General features: G+C 38.2%; 1 protein-coding gene across 1 annotated transcript in view; it reads left to right on the top strand.

Annotated features, from left to right (window-relative positions):
• The window catches only part of LOC110144651 (ovostatin homolog 2-like), a 35864-nt gene that overhangs the window by 10532 nt on the left and 3343 nt on the right, over positions 1–21989 (top strand). The window contains exons 9-24 of the mRNA XM_070464049.1: positions 1880–2050; positions 3745–3889; positions 5751–5856; positions 6286–6514; positions 6881–7010; positions 8826–8944; positions 9931–9982; positions 11140–11223; positions 12310–12486; positions 13255–13336; positions 13964–14120; positions 14801–14875; positions 15953–16118; positions 17248–17459; positions 19497–19706; positions 20369–20493. Of these exons, the coding sequence (XP_070320150.1) occupies positions 1880–2050; positions 3745–3889; positions 5751–5856; positions 6286–6514; positions 6881–7010; positions 8826–8944; positions 9931–9982; positions 11140–11223; positions 12310–12486; positions 13255–13336; positions 13964–14120; positions 14801–14875; positions 15953–16118; positions 17248–17459; positions 19497–19706; positions 20369–20493 (2240 nt within the window). The remainder of the gene's footprint in view (positions 1–1879; positions 2051–3744; positions 3890–5750; positions 5857–6285; positions 6515–6880; positions 7011–8825; positions 8945–9930; positions 9983–11139; positions 11224–12309; positions 12487–13254; positions 13337–13963; positions 14121–14800; positions 14876–15952; positions 16119–17247; positions 17460–19496; positions 19707–20368; positions 20494–21989) is intronic.

Below are 21989 nucleotides of genomic sequence, written 5' to 3'. Positions count from 1 at the left end.
TTTTTTAAATTTATTTTTAATTGAAGGATAATTGCTTTACAATATTGTGTTAGTTTCCGCTGTACAAGGTGAGCCAGCTCTATGTGTACATGTACTCCATCACTCTTGACTCTCCCAGCACCCTCATCCCATCTGTGTACAGAGCATCCCTCACAGAGCACCCAGCTGAGCTCCCTGGACTGTTCAGCATCTTCCCACTCTCTCTCTTTTACACATGTTAGCATGTATCTCTCAGTGCTGCTTTCTCAATTCATCCCAGTTCTCTATGTCTGTGTTTCTAGTCTTGCCCTGCAAGTACGTCCTCACATTTTGAAGTTGCATCTTTTCCTTCCTTTAATGATCTGATTACGTCCCATCAACCACAAGGTTTGGAAGCTGCCACTTCCAGGCCCATTTATTTTAAGCCCGTTTCTTATGGAGTCCAAAGACCATGATTCATCCTTTGACACTTAATGTTGTACTTTCTTTCATCTGGAGTTGACTGGTGTGTGTATCTTCCAATTTCTCCATGCCAGTCTTTTCTTTCCTTCATGTAGTCTCTTAAAATTTCCTTCTCCAGCTTCTCAACAGTAGGAGCTTTGTTGGAATATGGTGCTGATACTTCTTGTTGTTGTTGTTTAGTCTCTGTGTCTGACTCTTGTGATCCCATGAACTGTAGCCCCCCCCCCCCCCCAGGCTCCTCTGTCCACAGGATTTCCCAGGCAAGTATACTGGGGTGGGTTGCCATTTCCTTCTCCAGGGGATCTTCCCCACCCAGGGAATCTTCCTCACAAAGGGAAAGAACCCATGACTCCTACATTGCTGGTAGATTCTTTGATGCTGAACCACCAGGCAAGCCTGTTGGTATTTCTGCTAACAAGTAATTTGAAGGTCATGGTATCCGTATCACACTCATGCTAGTGATTACTTGTTCTCTTTGGTTTTGTGTTCTCTTTGGAAGGATACTTGAGAAGATTTACAATCAGGCTGCTATCATTTTCCTCCAGATCTAGGTATTAACAGATAATCATGAATTATCTGTGCTCTCAGCCTTGGAATCACCCATAGATCTTCAGGCATCTCTTCCTTACATGCTATCTTAAATTCCGCATTAAAACAAAAAATTTCTGTGAACCACATAAAACAAAATTGAAGGCTTCCTCTCCTTTGAGCTGACTCAAAAGTGTTAGATAAAATATTACAGCTATAAAGAAAAGAACAAGGATATATGGTTATACAGGGGTGGGGGGAATAAACTGGGAGATTGGGACTGACATCAACACACTGCTATATATAAAATAGGTAATTTATAAGAGCCTGCTGTATAGAACAGGGAACGTGTCTCAATGCTCTGTAATGGAAAGAATCTGAAAAAAAATGAATATAGGTATATGTGTAACTGAATCACTTTGCTATATACCTGAAACTAACACAACATTGTAAATTAACTATACTTCAATAAAAAGATCTTCTAAATCATATTATAAGCACTTACATATTATGTGTAACTAGAATATATGCTCTTCTCTTTTTTATAATGAGATTTACATATTGAATACTGTTTCTTTTTGCCTTGGCTTCCTGGAAACAGATTCAGATTTGATACTATGCTTATTCATTGAACCATAGCAACCTGTTTTATATGTTTATTTACTTCATTTTACTTGATTGAATTTTTTATTTGTTGTTAGTAAATAAAATTTTTAAATGGCCTCCTTTTCCCTTAAACCATATCAAAATATAAAACTGAAAATAAATTAAAATGTATAAGGATTATAAAATAAATATGTGTTGATATATTTTTACATGAATAAACAGTTATAGCACAAAAAGTTGCCAATTTTTGCCACTACAAAAAGAATATTTCAAATAATTAGAAACCATGATATTTTTCTTCCAGGTGTACAATATGCTCCCAAATACAGAACTGGATGGTTATTTCTATCGTGGTCTCAACCTTGATGATGGCAAGCTAGACCCTTGCATTCCTCAGAAAGATATGTTTTACAATGGCTTGTATTATATACCTGTAAGCAACCATGGGGATGGAGACACCTATGATATTCTCAAGGTAAGGTCATTTTAAGCTTTAAAATTACTGCATGCTGGGACTTCCCTGGTGGTCCAGTGGTTAAGACTTTGCCTTTCAATGCAGGGGGTGTGGGTTCAATCCCTGGTTGGGGAGCTAAGATCCCACATGCCTTGAGGCCAAAAAACCCCAAAACATAAAACAGAAGCAATATTGTAACAAAGTGCATAAAGATTTTTAAAATAGTCCACATCAGAAAAAAAACATTTAAAAAAAATTATTGCATGTCAATTTTAATTTTAGTTTTCTTAATGCATATCTTGGAGAAGGAAATGGCAACCCACTCCAGTATTCTTGCCTGGAAAATTCTGTGGACAGAGGAGCCTGGTGGGTTACAGTCCATGGGGTCGCAAAAGAGTCAGACATGACTATGCATGCATGCACCGAATGCAAATCTGTTTTATTATTTGTGCAGTAAAGAATCTGTCTGCAATGCAGGAGACCTGGGTTTGATCCTTGGGTTGGGAAGATCCCCTGGAGAAGGGAATGGCAACCCACTCCAGTATTCTTGCCTGGAGAATTCCATGGACAGAAAAGCCTGGTGGGCTACAGTCCGGGGGGCGGGGGTGGGGGGGGGGCGGTAACAAAAAATCAGACATGATCAAGTGACTAACACCTCCTTTTCTTTGAGATTGAGGTCAGTAATGTATTTAAAATCACTCAGAAATTGTCTTATAAAAAAGATACTCATTTTTGTTGATGTTTTTCTCTGTGAAAAATTAATTATGGGGTGGCTGAAATGATGATGTTGATGTTAAAGTTAAAACTTGATGTTAGAAACAATGAGACAATCTTCAAGGTATTGCAATAAATTTTATGCAGAAATCATCAAATCAAGAGGCTAAAATACAGTCTCAGCTTCATTTATACAAGGGCTATCACTGGAATTTTCTGAGGCTTCCTTTAGGGTATTTTTTAAAAGTTTTTTCTTTGTGGACCTTTTTTTTTCTAGTCTTTATTAATTTGTTATAATACTGCTTCTGTTTTATGTTTTGGTTTTTTGGCCACAAGGCATGTGGGATCTTAGCTCCCAACCAGGGATCAAACCCAGCACCCCTGCATTGGAAGGCAAAGTCTTAACCACTGGATCACCAGGGAATTCTCTCAAGGAATCTTTATGATTGCGGTCTTCTGGGGCTGCTGCTAAGTCGCTTCGGTCATGTCAAACTGTGTGCAACCCTATAGACAGCAGCCCACCAGGCTCATCTATCCCTGGATTCTCCAGGCAAGAATACTGGAGTGGGTTGCCATCACAGCTATAGAAATAAAGGGGAGTAGAATCAGACATTTTTCTTCAAGTCCCAGAGCTCAAATTTACTGGCTGTGTCTCATACACGTATGTTCGTGTATGTGTGTGATGTTAATTAAGGCAATGATAACATCTCATAAATATTTTTCCCTTAAAATCAGATGGAGAATAATTTAAAACCCTTAGCAAAATCCCAGAATACAAGTGCTGAGTAATCATAATGATTATCATTTTTCCTCCAAATTAGAGACTTCACACACATCAAAGACAGGTGACTTGACTTGTGATATACCAGACCCTTGCTTGCTAGCAAAGAAAACATGTATAGTTATTATCTATTTTTGAAATTATAAGATAGTTGATGACTCTTTTTTAGGTCTTGTATGAAGACTGCTCAACTTTACCTTTGTTATTTATGTCTTTGAAGGATATGGGTCTGAAAGTCTTCACCAATCTCCATTACCGGAAACCAGAAGTATGTTCAACAGAGAAAATCATGCCATACCGTGGGCCGCTCTATCTAAAATCAGGAGGATATTCACCCATGTACAGTGCCCCATTGAAAATTGCATGTGGGTAACCAAGAATTGTGGGGGAAGATGGTTAAAAGGATTCATGGAATTGGTTGTATTTCGTATGACTATCCAAAACTGGGGTTTTTACATGTGCAGTATGTCATGTGTTTGTCTATGACTACACATCCTGCAGCTGAATAAAGCAGAATAAGGCAAGTGGAAATCGTATTAGCTAAAGGGAAGAATTAGCTTCAGATGTGAGAGGAAGTTTATTTTTATGGCAGAACACAACAGCAGAAATGTACAAACGGGCAATCATAATGATTACAGGAGGAGATGCCCTTCTTATGTATAGATCAGAATACATAGTTCAAGGCAAAGAGCATTTTGATCCTCAGATGACCAAACAGCTGGCATCAGAGAAATGTGTTCAAATACCAGTCAATTTTTGGCTTCCCTGGTGATCCAGGGGGTGCGTGTTCAATCCCTGGTGGGGGAACTAAGATCCCAGATGCCATGTGGCCTGGCCAAAAAATAGGAAAAAAGAATGCCAAATACAAAAAAGAATGTGTGTATATATATATATATATATATATATATGTGTGTGTGGGGGTGTGTGTGTGTGCGCGTGTGTGTGTGTATAATGGAGTCACTTTGCTGTATAGAAGCAAGTAACCCAGCATTGTTAATCAGCTATGCTTCACTTTTAAAGGAAAATATTTTTAATGCCAAATATAGCCCAGAGGCCAAGGAAACAAGAGAAAATGTCTTTAGAAATTAGCAATGTTACTGTTGGCGGGGATGTAAATTGATACAGCCATTAAGGAAGACGATAAACAGCAATCCCAATCCTAGGCATATACCCTGAGGAAACCAAAATCAAAAAAGACACATGTATCCCATTGTTCATTGCAGCACTATTTACAATAGCTAGAACATGGAAGCAACCTAGATGTCCATTGACAGATGAATGGATAAAGAAGTTGTGGTATATATACACAATGGAATATTACTCAGCCATAAAAAGGAACACATTTGAGTCAGTTCTGATGAGGTGGATGAACCTAGAACCTATTATACAGAGTGAAGTGAGTCAGAAAGAGAAAGATAAATATTGTATTCTAACACATATATACAGAATCTAGAAAAATGGTACTGAAGAATTTATTTACAGGGCAGCAGTGGAGAAGCAAACATGGAGAATAGACTTATGGACATGGGGAGAGGGGAGGAGAGGGTGAGATGTATGGAAAGAGTAACATGGAAACTTACATTACCATATGTAAAATAGATAGCCAACAGGAATTTGCTGTGTGGCTCAGGAAACTCAAACAGGGGCTCTGTATCAACCTAGAGGGGTGGGATGGGGAGGGAGATGGGAGGGAGGTTCAAAAGGGAGGGGATATATGTGTACCTGTGGCTGATTCATGTTGAGGTTTGACAGAAAACAACAAAATTCTGTAAAGCAATTATCCCTCAATAAAAAAATAAATTTAAAAAAGAAATTAGCAATGTTAATGTCATTAGAAACTTTAGTCATTAGGATGATGGAATTGGCCGATACCAAATTGCTTCCTGGCAGACACCAGAATGTCAGACGAGAAACTCCATTCAATAAATAGACATGACATTCTCTAAATTTGACTCTGGAGGAACAATGTAGGCTGATTTGTGTGTGTGTGTGTGTGTGTGTGTGTGTGTGTGTGTGTGTGTGTTGCTCTTATTTTAATAATGGGACTGATTTGAGCATCAAAACACTAACACCTAGGCTGAAATGTACATTTATTGACACTGAGCCCCAGCAGCAACCCCTGTATCATGTCCCACTAAGCATGTGTGGTCAGAGACATAGCTTACGGGTGTGTCATTGGAATGTATATTTTTATTCTCTCTCTTTAAAATATTTCTCTTCTTTTAGCTGGTGAAGTCACAAGGGAGAATTTTGACTCCATAGAACAGGTTATAATTGAAACAGTAAGAACAAACTTTCCAGAAACATGGATTTGGGACCTTGTCAGCATTGAGTAAGCGTTTTTCTTTCCTATATGTCTTTATTTCTATTTTCTTTTTGTCTTTATTTCCTAAACTTTATTTCTGAGTATATAAAGAAGAACCATGTTGGTAAAGTACAAAACACCATTTACTTGTATGTACTGACCACATATTTTATTTTATTTTTTGTATTATTTCTTGTCTGTTCATTTCATGCAGATAGATGCAAGCTACATGAATTAGGAAAAATAGTGTGTTTAGAGAAATGTGACCTTTTTGAGATTAAATTTTCTAGAAATACAACTCTCAAAATACTGATCTAACGCCTTGACAAAGATTCAACTATACTGATCTATGATTTATTTTTAACCTTCAGTTAATACTTTTTTGTTTGTTCTGGATTAAATTTAGTTTCCTGCTTTAGATAAAGGATGCATTTTACCTAGAATCTCTCTTTGTAGTTCCTCCGGTTCAGCAAATCTTTCATTCACCATCCCTGATACTATAACCCAATGGGAAGCAAATGGCTTCTGTGTGAACGGTGAGGCTGGATTTGGCATTTCATCAACAGCTTCTCTGGAAGCCTCCCAACCTTTCTTTGTTGAAATAACCTCCCCCTCTTCAGTTGTTCGGAATGAACGGTCTGATCTGATTGTCAGTGTCTTCAGCTACCTGAATACCTGTGTAGAGGTAAATTATTCCCTTTGATCTGGAGTCAAAATCTAGCAAGGCCAAGAGATTCCTTGAATATTGCCATATTCTTTTTATTCTCAAATACAAAATGGTACTATAGAGTCATAAGATTTTTCCTCAAACAAAAACAGTTGCTAGGGTTTCCCTGGCAGTCCAGTGGTTAAGATTTTGTCTTCCAATGCACATGAGGGTTCAATCCCTAGTCGGGAAGAGAAGATCCCACATGCTCCATGGCTAAAAAAAACAAAGCATAAAACAGAAGCAATATTGTAACAAATTCAATAAAGACTTTTAAAAAATGGTCCACATTAAAAAAAAAAAAAAAAAAAAAGTGTCACTCTCATTGCATGACTGTTATTTTAGATTTTCACTCAACTGGAAGCATCTCAGGATTTTGAGGCATATATCAGTACCCCTAAAGACAACAGCAGTGAGATTATCCAAGCTGCAGAGAAAAAGACGTATGTCTGGACTGTTACACCTAAGAACCTGGGTAAGTAACTATGTGTCTATGTCAACCTCTCCTGAAAAACCAGTCTATTTTTATTGCCTCTGTTTCCCTTAAATCCTCTATACAGAAATAACTTTCTCCCTCACATTTGAAATTTCTGTTTTTAAAAGTTCTCGTTTTTTTAGGGTCTCAATTAACATCCTGTTTTTATAATCTAATTTTGGGTTTTGCTAATGTTTGTGTGGAGCAAACCCATCTTCCATTTGTTTAAAAGCAGAATGTGATTGAAATACAATGTAAAGGCTAATTTGCATCACCCATCAAGTCCACCCAAGTGAAGACCGTATTTTCACTAATGCTCCTCAGTTTCTTCACTTCTCATTTGCTTCTTCACTTGCCATCAGGAACTCATGTTACTTAAACAAAAATTGCTCCTCAATCTCAATGATTGCCAGGATTTGTAAATCTACTAGATGTGTTATGAGACACCCAAAACACTGAACACTCAGATGGGAATTAAACACAGAGAAGAGTACAGTCTCAGTGCATAGGTTATCTGCAATATAGAAAACCAAATTTGACAATATCTTGTTAAAAATACAAGGGAAGGGAAAAGTTAAAAAGAATCTAGTAAACAAGAATGCTAGATGTAGTAAACACATTTTCATCATTATCACTAATATCTAAAAGTAAAATTTCCTTTATTTCATATCCTCTATTTGTTATATTCCTTTAGCAATAAAGAGTAATTTATGATATCACTTTAGTTCACCTGACATTGGTCTGCGTAAGACTAGTTTTCCTATTAGATTTTAAGTTTCTCAACTTCTCTAACTATACAAGGTCTTCAAAAATCTTCCACCAGCAATTGAGATAGAATACTGTACTGACTTGTATGGTTTTATGACTTTAAGTGGAGGACACAGTTCTAAGAGTGGAGTGTCAAAAATCTATCTTAAAAAAGAAACAAGACACACTAACAAAAAATAAGAACAGTGTATTGGTTATGCATAGGTATATAGGCATACAGATAATATGAAACCAAAAGTATTATATTTCTTATTTCTCTAATTTTCACAAGAAAATTGGAGATCCATTTTAATTATGACCTATGATATCACTTCCCAGTGACTCCCCAGAAGGCTTCCCAGATAGGGCTTCCTTGGTGGTGCAAGTGATAATGAATCCACTTGCCAATGCAGGAGACATAAGAGAGGTGAGTTCTATCCCTGGGTCAGGAAGGTCCCTGAAGAAGGAAATGGCAATCCACTCCAGTTCTTGCCTAGAAAATTCCATGGACAGAGGAGCCTGATGGGCTACAATCCATGGGGTTCACAAAGAGGTGGATACGACTCAACTGACTTAGCATGCACACACATATGTTGTAACAGGGAGTAAAAAACAATAGATTCCCTGCTAACATTTGATTTAAATTCAGTGCCCTTTCCACTATGTCGTAGTTTACTGTTTTGGTTTGTTCAATCTTGAAAAGAGTTAGAAGGCCTAGTTTTCCGACTTTATGCCCCTATATTGTCATATGCAAACTTTAAAAGCAATCCATATCAAGGAATTTGCTCAACTGGCTTTGCAGAATAGTCTCTTTTTTTCCATAAAATTTCTTAAGTTCTAGTTAGGTAAGTGAATAATTTACTTCATGTAAGGAATCTTGAAAGAGATAGAAAAGGACATCACATTATCTCCAGGCAGGAGAAAGAATGAGTTATTTTGGCCCAAGAATAAATATGATGATAAGATTCAGTTTGTCTGATTCAAGAAGTGATTTATAGACTTTTAATCATCTCCCTTCACAGAAGAGGCCAGTGGTCAATGTAATTTATATTTGGGAATGTTTTTCAGGTAAAGTGAATATCACCATAGTTGCTGAGTCCAAGCAAAGTAGTGCTTGCCCAAATGAAGCACCTGAGAGGCAGAATCTGAACTGGAAAGATACTGTGATCAAAAGTCTGTTGGTACAGGTAAGTACATGCAAAACTATCAAGCCCTCCACATACAAAATAGAGTATCTAATGGGCTTCCCAGGTGGTGCTAGCAGTAAAGAAGCCACCTGCCAATGAAGGAGACATAAGAGACTCAGGATCCATCCCTGGGTTGGGAAGATCTCCTGCAGGAGGAAATGGCAACCCACTCCAGTGTTCTTGCCTGAAGCATCTCAATGACAGAGGAGCCTGGCGGGTTACAGTCCATAGGGTCACAAGAGATGGACACGAGAAGTGACTTAGCATGCATTCAATAGGTTAAATAATAAAGGACATTCTCTGTGAAGAGACTTAATTGACCACAATTACTGTTGACAAACAGTGGGACATGACTGAGCAACTAACACTTTCACTATTGACACAAGACATGACATTTTAAATAAATTAAAACAGCAATAAAATTCATCCATTCTTTAATTAACTTAACCCATGATAGAAAAATGTAACTCGTGAAACAGGCTTGGATTTTTTGTTTGCTCCTGACTCATGATACTTCCTATACACCTGATCCTCTTATCTGATCCTCTTCCCTCCCTTCCTTTAACTGACTCGCAAATCCAAGAGACAAATCTACATGCCTGTACAGGCCTGATCATCCTCTAAAAGAATCACTGCTTGTCAATGGCATCTTCTCACCTCACCTTTTGGCATGTTCTTACTTTGAAAAACACTTTTGTTTGTCTACTGGGGAAGCTGGACAGTGCCAGGGAAGCTGAGTATGTTCCGCTAAGACACTGAAGTTACCTCTGTCCCACAGAGAACTATGGGAACACAGGGCCAAAGTGGGTGTTGGTAACATAGAGTGACTTGCAGATAGAAACAGAAGGGGACAATGAATGGATCTTCTCCAGCGACAACCATGAGCCAGCCATGCCTATGTGAGCTGACACTTGGTTGCTTTTTCTGTGTGGAAAGATGACCCAGATCCCTGACTTTATGCTTCTGTTTACTTTACTCTTTGATAGCCTGAAGGTATTGAAAAAGAGATGACTCAAAGTTTCCTTCTCTGTGCACAAGGTAAGAGGATCTTTTCTTTTTTAACTTTTTTATTTTGTATTGGGGTATAACCAGTTAACAACACTGTGATAGTTTCGGGCGAACAGCGATGGACTCAGCCATACATATACATGTATCCATTCTCCCCAAAATTCCCGTCCCATCCAAGCTGCCATGTAACATTGAGCAGATTTCCATGTGCTGTAGGATTTTCTACATGGTCAAACTACTCCTAAGGAAATTTATCCACAGGTCTGTTTATTTCCTCTTTTTCCACTTTATTGCTATACTGAAGTGACTTTATTCTGAATATCCAATGGAGGATTATTTCATTTCATGCCCAGTCTTTAATGTATAATTTTAGCAAACATAAAGGATATTTATGAGGTTATTTTTTGTTGTTCATCTATGACATTAATCTGTCTCAGCCTACTTCTTTCATCTTGTGAATTTTTTGGGCGGTGGAGTGGGTGGAGCTCATCTTGCATGTGAGTGTGGCACAGTTTTGGTCAGTGGGAAGTCAAGATTATGCCCAAACAGCACATAGTATAAGCAGTTCATAATGTAACCTTTGCTTCTGTACTCCTGGGATGAAACAACCATAGAAAATCACTGCCCTTCAATAGCCAGTTTTATGGGCCTCATGAGTATTGCTTTATGTGGTTGATGATGATCTGATTTTTTTTTAATTTCTTGTTAACATTATTTTTGGGGGGACCACACTGCACATCTTGCAGGATCTTAGTCCCCAGCCAGGGATCAAGTCGAGTCCCAGCAGTAAAAGCACTGAGTCCTAACCACTGGACGGCCAGGGGATTTCCTGATGATGTGATTTTAATGCCTAGTAAGAGTCTCCAAGCTTTCCCTTTCGTGTGTAATGTTCCATATGTCATAATCAGTAGTTTTTACTTTTTTTTTTCATACACAAGTAGTTCAGGAACTAAACTGACAGAGCATAGAGACCATCTCTAACTTGCAGATTTATATGCCATTTTCTAAATGTATTGTTATTCTAAACTAGATCAAAACCTAAAGTTCATCTCTTCAAACAAGCAACTTATAAAAGACATAGAAATAATGAAATATATTACTTAATATGTTTCTCCCACAAATCTGCTACTAATGTTTATGAAAGAAAGCCATACATTATTTGTTTTATTGATATTTTTTCTTTCCAGGCACCAATGTGTCCAGGCAGGTAGATTTGAATTTGACAAATGATGTCGTAGAAGGGTCAACCAGGGCCTTTTTCACTGTTGTGGGTAAGTTGGTTAAATTTTTTTGTTTCACAGTGATTTGAAAATCTTAGTTGAGGTGGTCTTAAAAAAAAAAAACAACTTAAAAGGATGGAGAGATTTTTCTTACAGTATCAGTTGGAGGGAATTATTGTTGAGGATGATCACCTATGTTTGTTTCTGCATGGGATCTGAGGGGCTTACAGCACCATTTTCAAATCCATGTCCCTGTGTGATGGAGAGTATACACGACCATGTGTAAGACAGACAGCTAGTGGGAAGCTTCTGTACCGCACAAGGAGTTCAGCTTGCTGCTCTGTAGTGACCTAGAAAGGAGGGATGGGGAGAGGGGAGGAGGGAGGCTCGGGGGAGAGGGGAGGAGGGAGGCTCGGGGGAGAGGGGATATATGTATACATCTATTAAGAGCTGATTCATGTAACACAACATTGTAAAGCAGTTATACTTCAATTTAAAAAAATTTTTTTAATCTATGCCCCTAGAAGATATTTTTTCCACTGAATGGTAATTGGTGTTTAGAAAACAAAGAATCCTATTATAGCCTGTCCATATGAAATATTAAATATACCTTTGGAGATCAGAATACACTTTGTTAGAAATGCTGGAAATTTCCTCAGTAAAGGAGAAAACTGTTCCAGAGAAGTCAAATTTCTTTGTCTATTATTAACATCTACATTTTGGGGGAAGAGATAGATTACATTGTACAATTCACAGGGTCAGTTTCTCAAAAAACCAAACCAGCAAGCAATTCAGTGAACAAACACACTTTCTTAAATTCCTTCTCTCTGTGGTAATAGGAGATTTTCCAAAACATTTTTCATACCAGAAACCTCTTTCACTTCACCCTCTTTAGAATTGCTTCATGAAAACATTCTTTGTTTCCACGTTTTAGACCTATTTTAAAATGTTCTTTCCTTCCACTATGCCTCTTTCACCTATTGTCATTAATGCTGAGATGCCAAGTTTAACAAACAGTAAGGTGATGGACAGGGAAGCCTGGCATGCTGCTATTCATGGGGTCGCAAAGAGTCAGACATGACTGAGTGACTGAACTGAACTGAACTGAACTGAGCATTCTGTTTGTTGTGTTTTTAGGGGATATTCTAGGGCTTGCAATACAGAATCTGGAGAATCTTTTCCAAATGCCCTATGGAGGTGGAGAACAGAATATTGCCCTGCTAGCATCTGATACCTACATCCTAGACTATCTGAAATCTACTAAACAACTGACAGAGGAAATTAAATCTAAAGCTTTATTCTTCTTATCTAGTGGTGAGAAGATTGAAATAATTTCTGCCTATAATAGATTAAATAAATTATTACTAATATCAAGATGTCATAAAGCTGCTCTTATGAGGTAGTCTCATGGGGAAAAAGTATATCTGAAGAACTGAGTCACTCTGAGTCCTAGCTCTATTTTGGGGTGTTTTTGTTTGTTTGGGGGCTTTTTTGGAATTCAATATCTGTATGATCATTTGGCTTCACAATTCAGATCTGTACTGTTTCACATTATGAGCTCAGGTTTGTTTTTTTAATGCCTAATATTTTGCCAAGCTACTTTATTAGTGGGTTTTGTAATTGTTATTAATGGTAACTATAAACAGTTCATTTATCAACTTCTATATTTGTTTGCTCAATTGCATTCCATTGAGATTAAGTGATTGGTTTTGTATTTAGAAAGATCTTGTAAATGTGATATCAAAGAAAAGTTCAGGAGTATAATTTATTTTGTTCTTTTTTTCAGAAAAAAATAACACTTAAATAAAATAACCCCAAGAAAAAGAATTAAATAATTAGTAATATCAAACAACTATTGAGTTAGAGGTAGTCACTTGGAATATCTTACTTGTCATTAAAACCCTATAAGGTAGAAGCTATCTTTTCTCCCTATGGATGGAGAACCTGAGTTTCAGAAATTAAACTTGAAATGATCATCTAGTCATTTATGTCTGTCTAATACCAAAACATGGCGCTGTTACTACACCATTATTTTTCTTCTAACTTTCTTAAAGAATAATTTCCTACCATGTTGTATTTTAGGTTATCAGAAGCAGTTGTCTTTCAAAAACTTGGATGGTTCCTATAGCATGTTTTGGCAGAGGAATCAGGAAGGAAGCATATGGTAAGAGATGAAAATTTTATTTTAAATAATACAAGAATGATCTGAGGAGGACTTGTGAGGGGCTGAGGGGAATTGCGCTTGGTGGGGATTTCAAAGCAACACTTTTGTGTTTCAAAGTGAACTCCTAGAGGTGAATCAGATAAAACTAAAATATTTGATTATTCCAACTTTAAAGCAACAATGTACTAAAAGTCTCATAACAGATTGTTTAGATGTCTGGTCATTTAATGACACCCCCACCAGTACTTCCACAATTTGTGGTAAATGGCACATCTTAGTCTGCCTCTCTTAGCCCATGTAGATTGAAGAAAGTAAAATTATAAGGCTCCAAAGCACCTAATTACACCCATTCCATTCTTTCTTCATGTATGGACAATCTGATGGATTCTATAGAAATTTGTGCATAAATGTGCTGGAAATTACATGCTCTTACTTTCACATATTGCTGTTCATAACACTTTACTGACCCAAAGGAAAGAACTGCTGTCAATCAAGACTTGTTAGAGTCACTCTCAGCCAGATTAGATCCACCCATCACCCAAAGCAATCAGTGATGATGGACCTAATGGGAAGCTACATCGTTTCTTTTTTATCTAACTTCTGTCTAACTGATGATTGGCTTTACAGGCTCAGTGCTCTTACTTTTAAGACATTTGCGGGAATGAAGAAATACGTCTTCATTGATGAACTGGTTCAAAGGGAGACCTTGATCTGGCTTGCAAGCAAACAGAAAATAGATGGTTGCTTTAAAAGTGATGGCAAGCTTTTCAACAACGCCTGGGAGGTGAGTGATTCTTACAAGTAAGCTTTCCTTTCTCCTTTGCATTACCTGCCTTATCCAGCTCTTGGAAACATGAGTATACTTCCTATGAATATTACTCCTGCTGCTGCCATGATAGGCTTGTGGTGTGTAGATAAAAGCCATTATTACTGCTGCCTGCATGTTACTCTCTGCCTACACTGAATTCCTCTTGAATCTATTATTTACCTTACTGTTCTCAGTCCTTTCTTAGAACCAGTCTCCTTGAGTAGATAAACTGAAAATAGGAGAGAGGGGACTGAAAAAGAACCTAGAGAGGAAGCAGTTTATAAATTTGAAGCCAAACATTATTCATTTCTATTTATGGATGGTAAGCCAGTAGAGGAAGTGGATCTTGTTATTTATATTGTTTCAATGAAGCACTGATCCAATACCTCCTTAAATCAAGCATGAGGACCTCACTTGCTTCAGGTCAAAATGCAAATGAAATAAAGTCTGTCCTTGATAGACCTATTCTTTCCCTTTTCCTGTTCGTATTTAGGTATGTCACTTGGTATTCTCCATATGCTGCACCATGGTCAAAAAAAATACTTTTTTCATGATATTTGTCCCACTGTTTCTCTCCTGTCTAGTTTCGCTTCAGAAGGATAGCTGTTCTTTTGGGCTCTGCTGTCCTATATGACTCATGGTTCCTTTGTGTTTAGGTTGGAGATGAAGAGGACATTGTACTCACTGCCTACATCGTTGCTGCATTCCTTGAAGCTGGACTCAATTTCACTGTATGGGTCCCATTGTCTTTTAGTTCCAATCAGCTGAATGCACATGAATTTGACTATCAATTCAGAGTGATTTAAAATTCCTGGATTGGGTGAAACGTCAAGAGAATAATTAATTCATCACCACTCTTTAACTTTACACTCGCAAAAGTTTTTTGATTCATGCATGCTAAGTTGCTTCAGTCATGTCCAACTCTTTGAGACCCTATGGACTATAGCCTGCCAGACTCCTCTGTCCATGGGATTTTCCAGGCAAGAATACTGGAATGGGTTGCTATTTCCTCCTCCAGGGGATTTTCCAGACCCAGGAATCAAACCCACATCTCTTAGGTTTCCTGCATTTGGCAGACAGGTTCTTTATCACTAGCACCACCTTTTTGATTCATAGAAACCTTTGATGAACAGTACTGAGTTTTTCCCTAGAGAAGATATACATATATACACTTATACAAGTGTTTCATACCATTTTGGTTTCATACCATTTCATGCCATATATCTCCTGAAGTTCAGCTAATAATTTCAGATTAAGAACTCTTATTCCAAATATAACTATAACCTGATATTCTGTTTATCTAACCAACTCAGTATGCAAATATTTTCAGCTTAAGTGTGGTTCATCTTGGCTGCCTCTCAATCCAAAGTTCAAATTATCCAATCACAAAATCTATTCTTGAAATAAGATCCTAGGAATTTTCAGGGTCATTGGTATACCTCAAAAACCATCTTTAGAAATATGAGCTCCGATTTTGGGCATTAGTGTAAAATATCTTAGGTCTAAAAATAAATATTTATACTTTGCCATGTAGAAAACATTAATATCATTAACTAAAATACAACCAGTCAGACAGAGATTGCCATTTTCATACTACTTAAATTTTTTCAAATACTGATAATCCATTAAAAATGAATTTTAATGATATTTATAAAATATAATTCACATGTACAGAAATGAACAGGTTTGCATGTAAAATATATTTCCAGGGTATATTATATACATTATAAAGAATGATTAGTTTAAACAGTCACGCTTACAAGTATTCAAGTATCATCTTAAAATGAATTGTTCTTCTTCTTGACTAGTTTCCTGCTCTTCGAAATGGGCTCTTTTGCTTAGAGGAAGCCTTGGAAAATGGTGTCAGAAATGGCTACAACCTTGCAGTTCTAGCTTATGCTTTTGCATTAGCTGGAAAAGAGGAGCAAGTGAAATCCTTACTCCGGACCCTGGATGAATCTGCTACAAAATTAAGTAAGTATTATTTTCACTTTTGCTAATGGAGAGGCTTTCAGGCAAACAATCTGCCTGAAATGCAGGAGACCAGGGTTTGACCCCTGGGTGGGGAAGATCCCCTGGAGGAGGAAATGGCCACCCACTCCAGTTTTCTTGCCTGGAGAATCCCATGGACAGAGGAGCCTCATGGGCTACAGTCCATGGGGTCGCAAAGAGTCAGACACAACTGAGCAACTTTCATTTCACTTCACTTCACTTCTTTGTTAATGGAGATGACCCTGAGAATAAACCGATGAAACTGAGCAATCACATAGCAACCGGTTCTTTTCTAGCATGTTTCTATTTCTCTTCTGAAATTTCTGAGTGACATTTAAAAAAAACAAAACATTATATATTTTCTGGTTGCCTCTTCTTCTTTTCTGCTCATTTCTTCTCAAATGAGTGAAGTAAAGAAACTCTAGTGGAGTGAATGCAGATAATAAAAACTGCTTGTGAAACTTTGGCCTTGAACTTCAGGTCAAAAACTTTGACCTAGCAATAGGAAGTTGCTATTTGAAGTTGCATCAGTTCTCTAAGGCTGCCATAATATCGAGTTGGCCAAAAAGTTCATTTGAGTTTTCCCATGAAAACCTGAACAAACTTTTTGGCAAGCCCAATGAAAACTCTGTACTGGGCCGTGCAGGGGGCGGGGGGGGGGGGGGGTCTGTTAAATGACAGAAATTTATTTTCTCATAGTTCTGGAGCTAGAATTCCAAGATCAAGGTGTCAGCAGGTGTGATGTCTTCTGAAGCCACTCTGCTTAGCTTGTAGATGGCCATTTTCTCTGACCACCTTAGCATGTTTTTTCTCATGTACATGCATTCCTGGTGCCCCCTTCATGAGTCCAAATTACCTCTTCTGATAAGGATATATTTGTTGTTGTTGTTTAGTTTCCGAGTACTAAGACCCATCTAAATGGCTTCATTTTAACTTATTCACCCCTTTAAAAGACCTATCTCCAAGTAAAGTTCCATTCTGAGGTTCTAGGGAGTAGGGCCTGAATATATGGATTTTTGAGGGGCACAATGAACCTATAACAGAGGTCAAGGATGGCATTTGCATCTTTCTTTTCATAGGGACTGTGTGAAAATTCTTCTTTTCTTCTCAGATAATGTGATATATTGGGGAAAAGCGAAGAAACTGGAGACAGAGGCATCTCCACTCTTTATTCTTCGGGCACCTTCTGCTGAGATGGAGAAGACGTGCTATGTGCTGTTGGCTGTGATTGCCCAGAAGAACCCTGACCTGACCTACGCTAGTAAGATTGTTCAGTGGCTTGCCCAACAGATGAATTCTCACGGAGGCTTCTCCTCCCCTCAGGTGATTGGTGTGGATCGGCTAATATAACCACAATATGTTCAATGCAAAAGTTGCCACCCTATAATACTATAGATAACATATAATATAGATATACATAATAAAAATACCAAAAGTAGGAAATACCTCCTGAGACAAGGAATATTTGCTTTTATAAATCATCTTTATTGGGATTTAGTTGCTTTACAATGGGTTGGTTTCTGCTGTGTAATGAAGCAAATCAGATACATGTATACATATAGCCCCTCCCTCTTGGACCTCCCACCTACCCCTACCCCAGTCCACCCCTTTAAGCCATCACAGAGCACCGAGCTGATCTCCCTGTGCTCAGCCGTGTCTGACGCTTTGCGACTCTATGAATCGCAACACGCCAGGCCTCCCTGTCCATCACTAACTCCTGGAGTTTACTCAAACTCATGCCCATCGAGTTGGTGGTGCCATCCAGCCATCTCATCCTCTGTCGTCCCCTTCTCCTCCCACCCCCAATCCCTCCCAGCATCAGGGTCTTTTCCAATGAGTCAACTCTTTGCATGAGGTGGCCAAAGTATTGGAGTTTCAGCTTCAGCGTCAGTCCTTCCAGTGAACACCCAGGACTGATCTCCTTTAGGATGGACTGGTTGGATCTCCTTGCAGTCCAAGGGACTCTCAAGAGTCTTCTCCCTGTGCTACTAGCTATCTATTTTACACACGGTAGTGTGTATATATACTAATCCAAATCTCCTAATTCATTCCACCCCTTCTTCCCCCACCCCATGTCCACACATCCATTCTCCACATCTGTGTGTCTATTCCTGCCCTGCACATAGGTTGATCTGTACCATTTTTCAAGATACCACATGTATGCACTAATATACAATATTTTTTTTCTTTCTAACTTACTTCACTGTGTATGATAGTCTCTAGGTCCATCCACATCTCTACAGGTGACCCAATATTTAGTCAACATGCATTTATCGGGCCATTCTTGTATACCAGGAACTCTACTAGGAATTTTCTATGTACAGATGAATAAAATAAAATCCCCTCTCAGGGAATGCATGCCTGATTTATATCTCCATTTACGCAGCAAAAATAGAATGAAAGTCTAGAAAGGATGGTTGTTATAAACACAAGAGCTCTGACAATAAGAATATTTTGGTCAAACTGTTACTTCATGTCATCCAAGAAGTAATATTTCTCCCTATTTCTGTGGTCTATACAGTGGAAAAAGCAAATGAATGAATAGCCAAAGAAATGGATATCAAAAACAATGACTTATGTCCTTCCTTAATAGGCAAAAAAATTTAATGCAAAGAAATGCAAGTTTATTCCCACAAGGAAAATCATTTCCTTCCTTCTTTTCTTTTTTTCAGTCTTAGTTTCTGAGTAAAACCATATGTTACTGAATCTCCCAACATCCTTTCTGGATTCTGACTTCCTATCTTTTTTTTTTTTTCATTTATTTTTATTAGTTGAAGGCTAATTACTCTATATGCAAAACAGGAAAAGAGACACAGATGTACAGAACAGACTTTGGGACTCTGTGGGAGAAGGCAAGGGTGGGATGTTCTGAGAGAACAGCATTGAAACAAGTAGACTCTCAAGGGTGAAACAGATCACCAGCCCAAGTTTGATGCATGAGACAAGTGCTCAGGGCTGGTGCACTGGGAAGACCCAGAGGGATGGGATGGGGAGGGAGGCGGGAGGGGGGATCGGGATGGGGAACACATGACTTCCCATCTTTGAAGACAGTTGAGCATAAACTGTCTATGGCAGCCAAATTACATAACACCTTAATTTTTAGAAAAGACTGAGCACTATTTCACATGGATAGTATAAAATTATTTAGAAGACTTTTAGATCTAATTAAGATCTGTTAAAGAAAGTGACAACAATTAGCACAAGCAAATATGTTTTTCCTGTTGCCTGGAATATTCCTTCTTGGTGTTCTATTGACATGTCAGAAATATTTCTATGGGTTGATTTAAAGTTCATGGCCACATGATGACTAATATTGCATCATAACAGAGCTTGGAATGCTGCTTGTACTGTTCTGTGCAGGATACGCCCATCTGCCTTCTTGCCACAACCCGCTACATGAATTTAATCTTCTCTGATGATCAAGTCACTGTCAGCTTAAGCAGTGAAGAATTCAGCGAGGTTTTCCAGGTTAACAGTGATAATCACTTATTGGTCCAACGTTCAGAACTAACAAAAGCAGGTGGACAATACACAGTATATGTGGAAGGACAAGGTTGTGCATTTATCCAGGTAATAGAACTCTGTGAGAAAGATGGGTGTTTGCCCATAAAAAAGGCAAACTATCTTTCCAGTTATGTATGAAGTGCTATTTTACTCTTGCATATTTTCATGATTACACTTTCCTCCATTGATATTTACCACTCAACAGCTGAAAACTAAAGTTATTTTGTAAAAGGCTACTTACTCTTAAAGATGACTGGATAACTGAGAAGTTTGTTGAGGAATGTCAGTGTTTGAGGGTGTTCTGATATTTTTATTAAATTACATTGTTAAAGATTCTTGTGTCTTCTGACAATCAAATGATTACATTTAGCCTTATTCCCCAATAGTGAAGTTATAAAATAAAGTGCATTAATAATGGAAATGAGGGCTTCCCTGGTGGCTCAGTGGTAAAGAATCCGCCTGCTAATGCAGGAGATGCAGGGGTTTGATCCCTGGGTCAGGAAGATCCCCTGGAGAAGGAAATGACAATCAACTCCAGTATTCTTGCCTGGGAAATCCCATGGACAGAGGAGCTCAGTGAGCTACAGTCCATGGGGCTGCAAAGAGTCAGACACAACTTAGTGACCAACAACAGCAATAATGGAAATAAGAGAAACAATAGTGCTTCAATTTTTACTATATGATGGATGGATGGATTTTTTTTCCTAACACTTTTCTATCCTTCCTAGGCTACCCTAAGGTATAATGTGCTGCTACCTAAGAAGGAATCTGGATTTTCCCTTTCCTTACAAATAGTAAAGAAAAACTCTTCGGATGTATCCCAGAGTAATTTTGACCTGACAGTAACCCTCAGGTAAGTGTCCCATTTTGATGTCAACTCTCAGGTTAGAGAGAAAGTGGTGCATCAGAAAAGTTAAACAAAATATAGAAAGCACTCATTTGAAAAGACACATGCACTCCAATGTTCATAGTAGCATTATTTACAATCACCAAGACATGGAAGCAACCTAAGTGTCCATCAGCAGATGAATGGATAAAGAAGCCCATAGATGTGCTTTGAGGGCCTTATACTAAATGAAGGGCTTCCCTGGTGGCACAGACAGTAAAGAATCTGCCTGCAGTATGGGAGACCTGGGTTCAATCCCTGGGTTGGGAAGATCCCCTGGAGAAGGAAATGGCAACCCACTCCAGTATTCTTGCCTAGAGAGAATCCCCATGGACAGAGGAGCCTGGCGGGCTACAGTCTGTGGGCTTGCAAAGAGTCAGGCATGACTGAGAGACTCAGTACAAAGCACATGCCAAGTGAAATAAGTCAGACAGAGAAGGACAAACACTGTATGATATCACTTACATGTGGAAACTAAAGGATACAACGAACTAGTGAATATAACAAAAAAGAGGTGGACTTACAGATATAAAGAACAAACTAGTGATTACCAGTGGGGAGAAGGGGGAGTGGGAATCTGTGGATTGGGGAGTGGGAGGCACAAACCATGGAGGGTGTAAGATAGACTCAAGGATGTATTGTACAGCCCTGGGGGATATAGCCAATATTTTTTAATAACTATAAATGGAGACTAAGCTTTAAATTGTATAAAAAATATTTATACATTGATAATGTCAATAATCACATGTTGATGGTGATATTTCTATAATGTGGTCAATTCATTGCTCTCTGTGCCCACATCACAATTTAGTACATCTTCAACTAAGTCAAAGCTAGAATTATGCAAACATAATCTGTACTGTATGCAATTTGAAAGCTTCTGCCACACTACTCCTTCAGCAGTGCTTCCACCTTTCTGTGTGTCAGTTTTGCACAACAGAGATACAATTTTCTTTCTAAAGACAAGCATGGGTGGGCCAAGAAGAGAAAACCTGCTAACATTTATTTAATCATTAATATAACTGTACCCAAAGCAAAATTTTAGATATTTTTTCCGTGTAGAAAAGCAAAGTAATTCTCTTGAATTAAAATATAATTTATAGGCACTGAAGAGTTTTAGTCTTGGTTAATGTGTGGAAAAACATTGAGTAAAATTAGTTTCGGGGATTTTTCTCAGGATTTCAAAATGAAAATCTGTTGAACACTAATGCTAATAATATAATACACAGCTCTCAACTTCATGTTCCAACAATTTTATTCAAAGTTGGGGGTATAACCTAGAAGATCTCTTGGGGACATGTCTGTTGTATGATTTTGTCTACATCCTGCTTTTTAAACATGGGTCTCTTCTAAGTGATGCACAGAATCTAAGGCTGACATAAGTATGTGTGCTGTGCTCAGCCGCTTCAGTCATGTCCAACTCTTTGCAGCCCTGTGGACTGTAGTCCTCAGGCTCCTCTGTC

This window comes from Odocoileus virginianus, unplaced genomic scaffold (genome assembly GCF_023699985.2).
Source record: "Odocoileus virginianus isolate 20LAN1187 ecotype Illinois unplaced genomic scaffold, Ovbor_1.2 Unplaced_Contig_11, whole genome shotgun sequence".
NCBI classification, from domain to species: Eukaryota; Metazoa; Chordata; class Mammalia; order Artiodactyla; family Cervidae; genus Odocoileus; species Odocoileus virginianus.
Note: the sequence above shows the minus strand (reverse complement) of the source record. Positions and strands in the feature narration are given on the sequence as shown.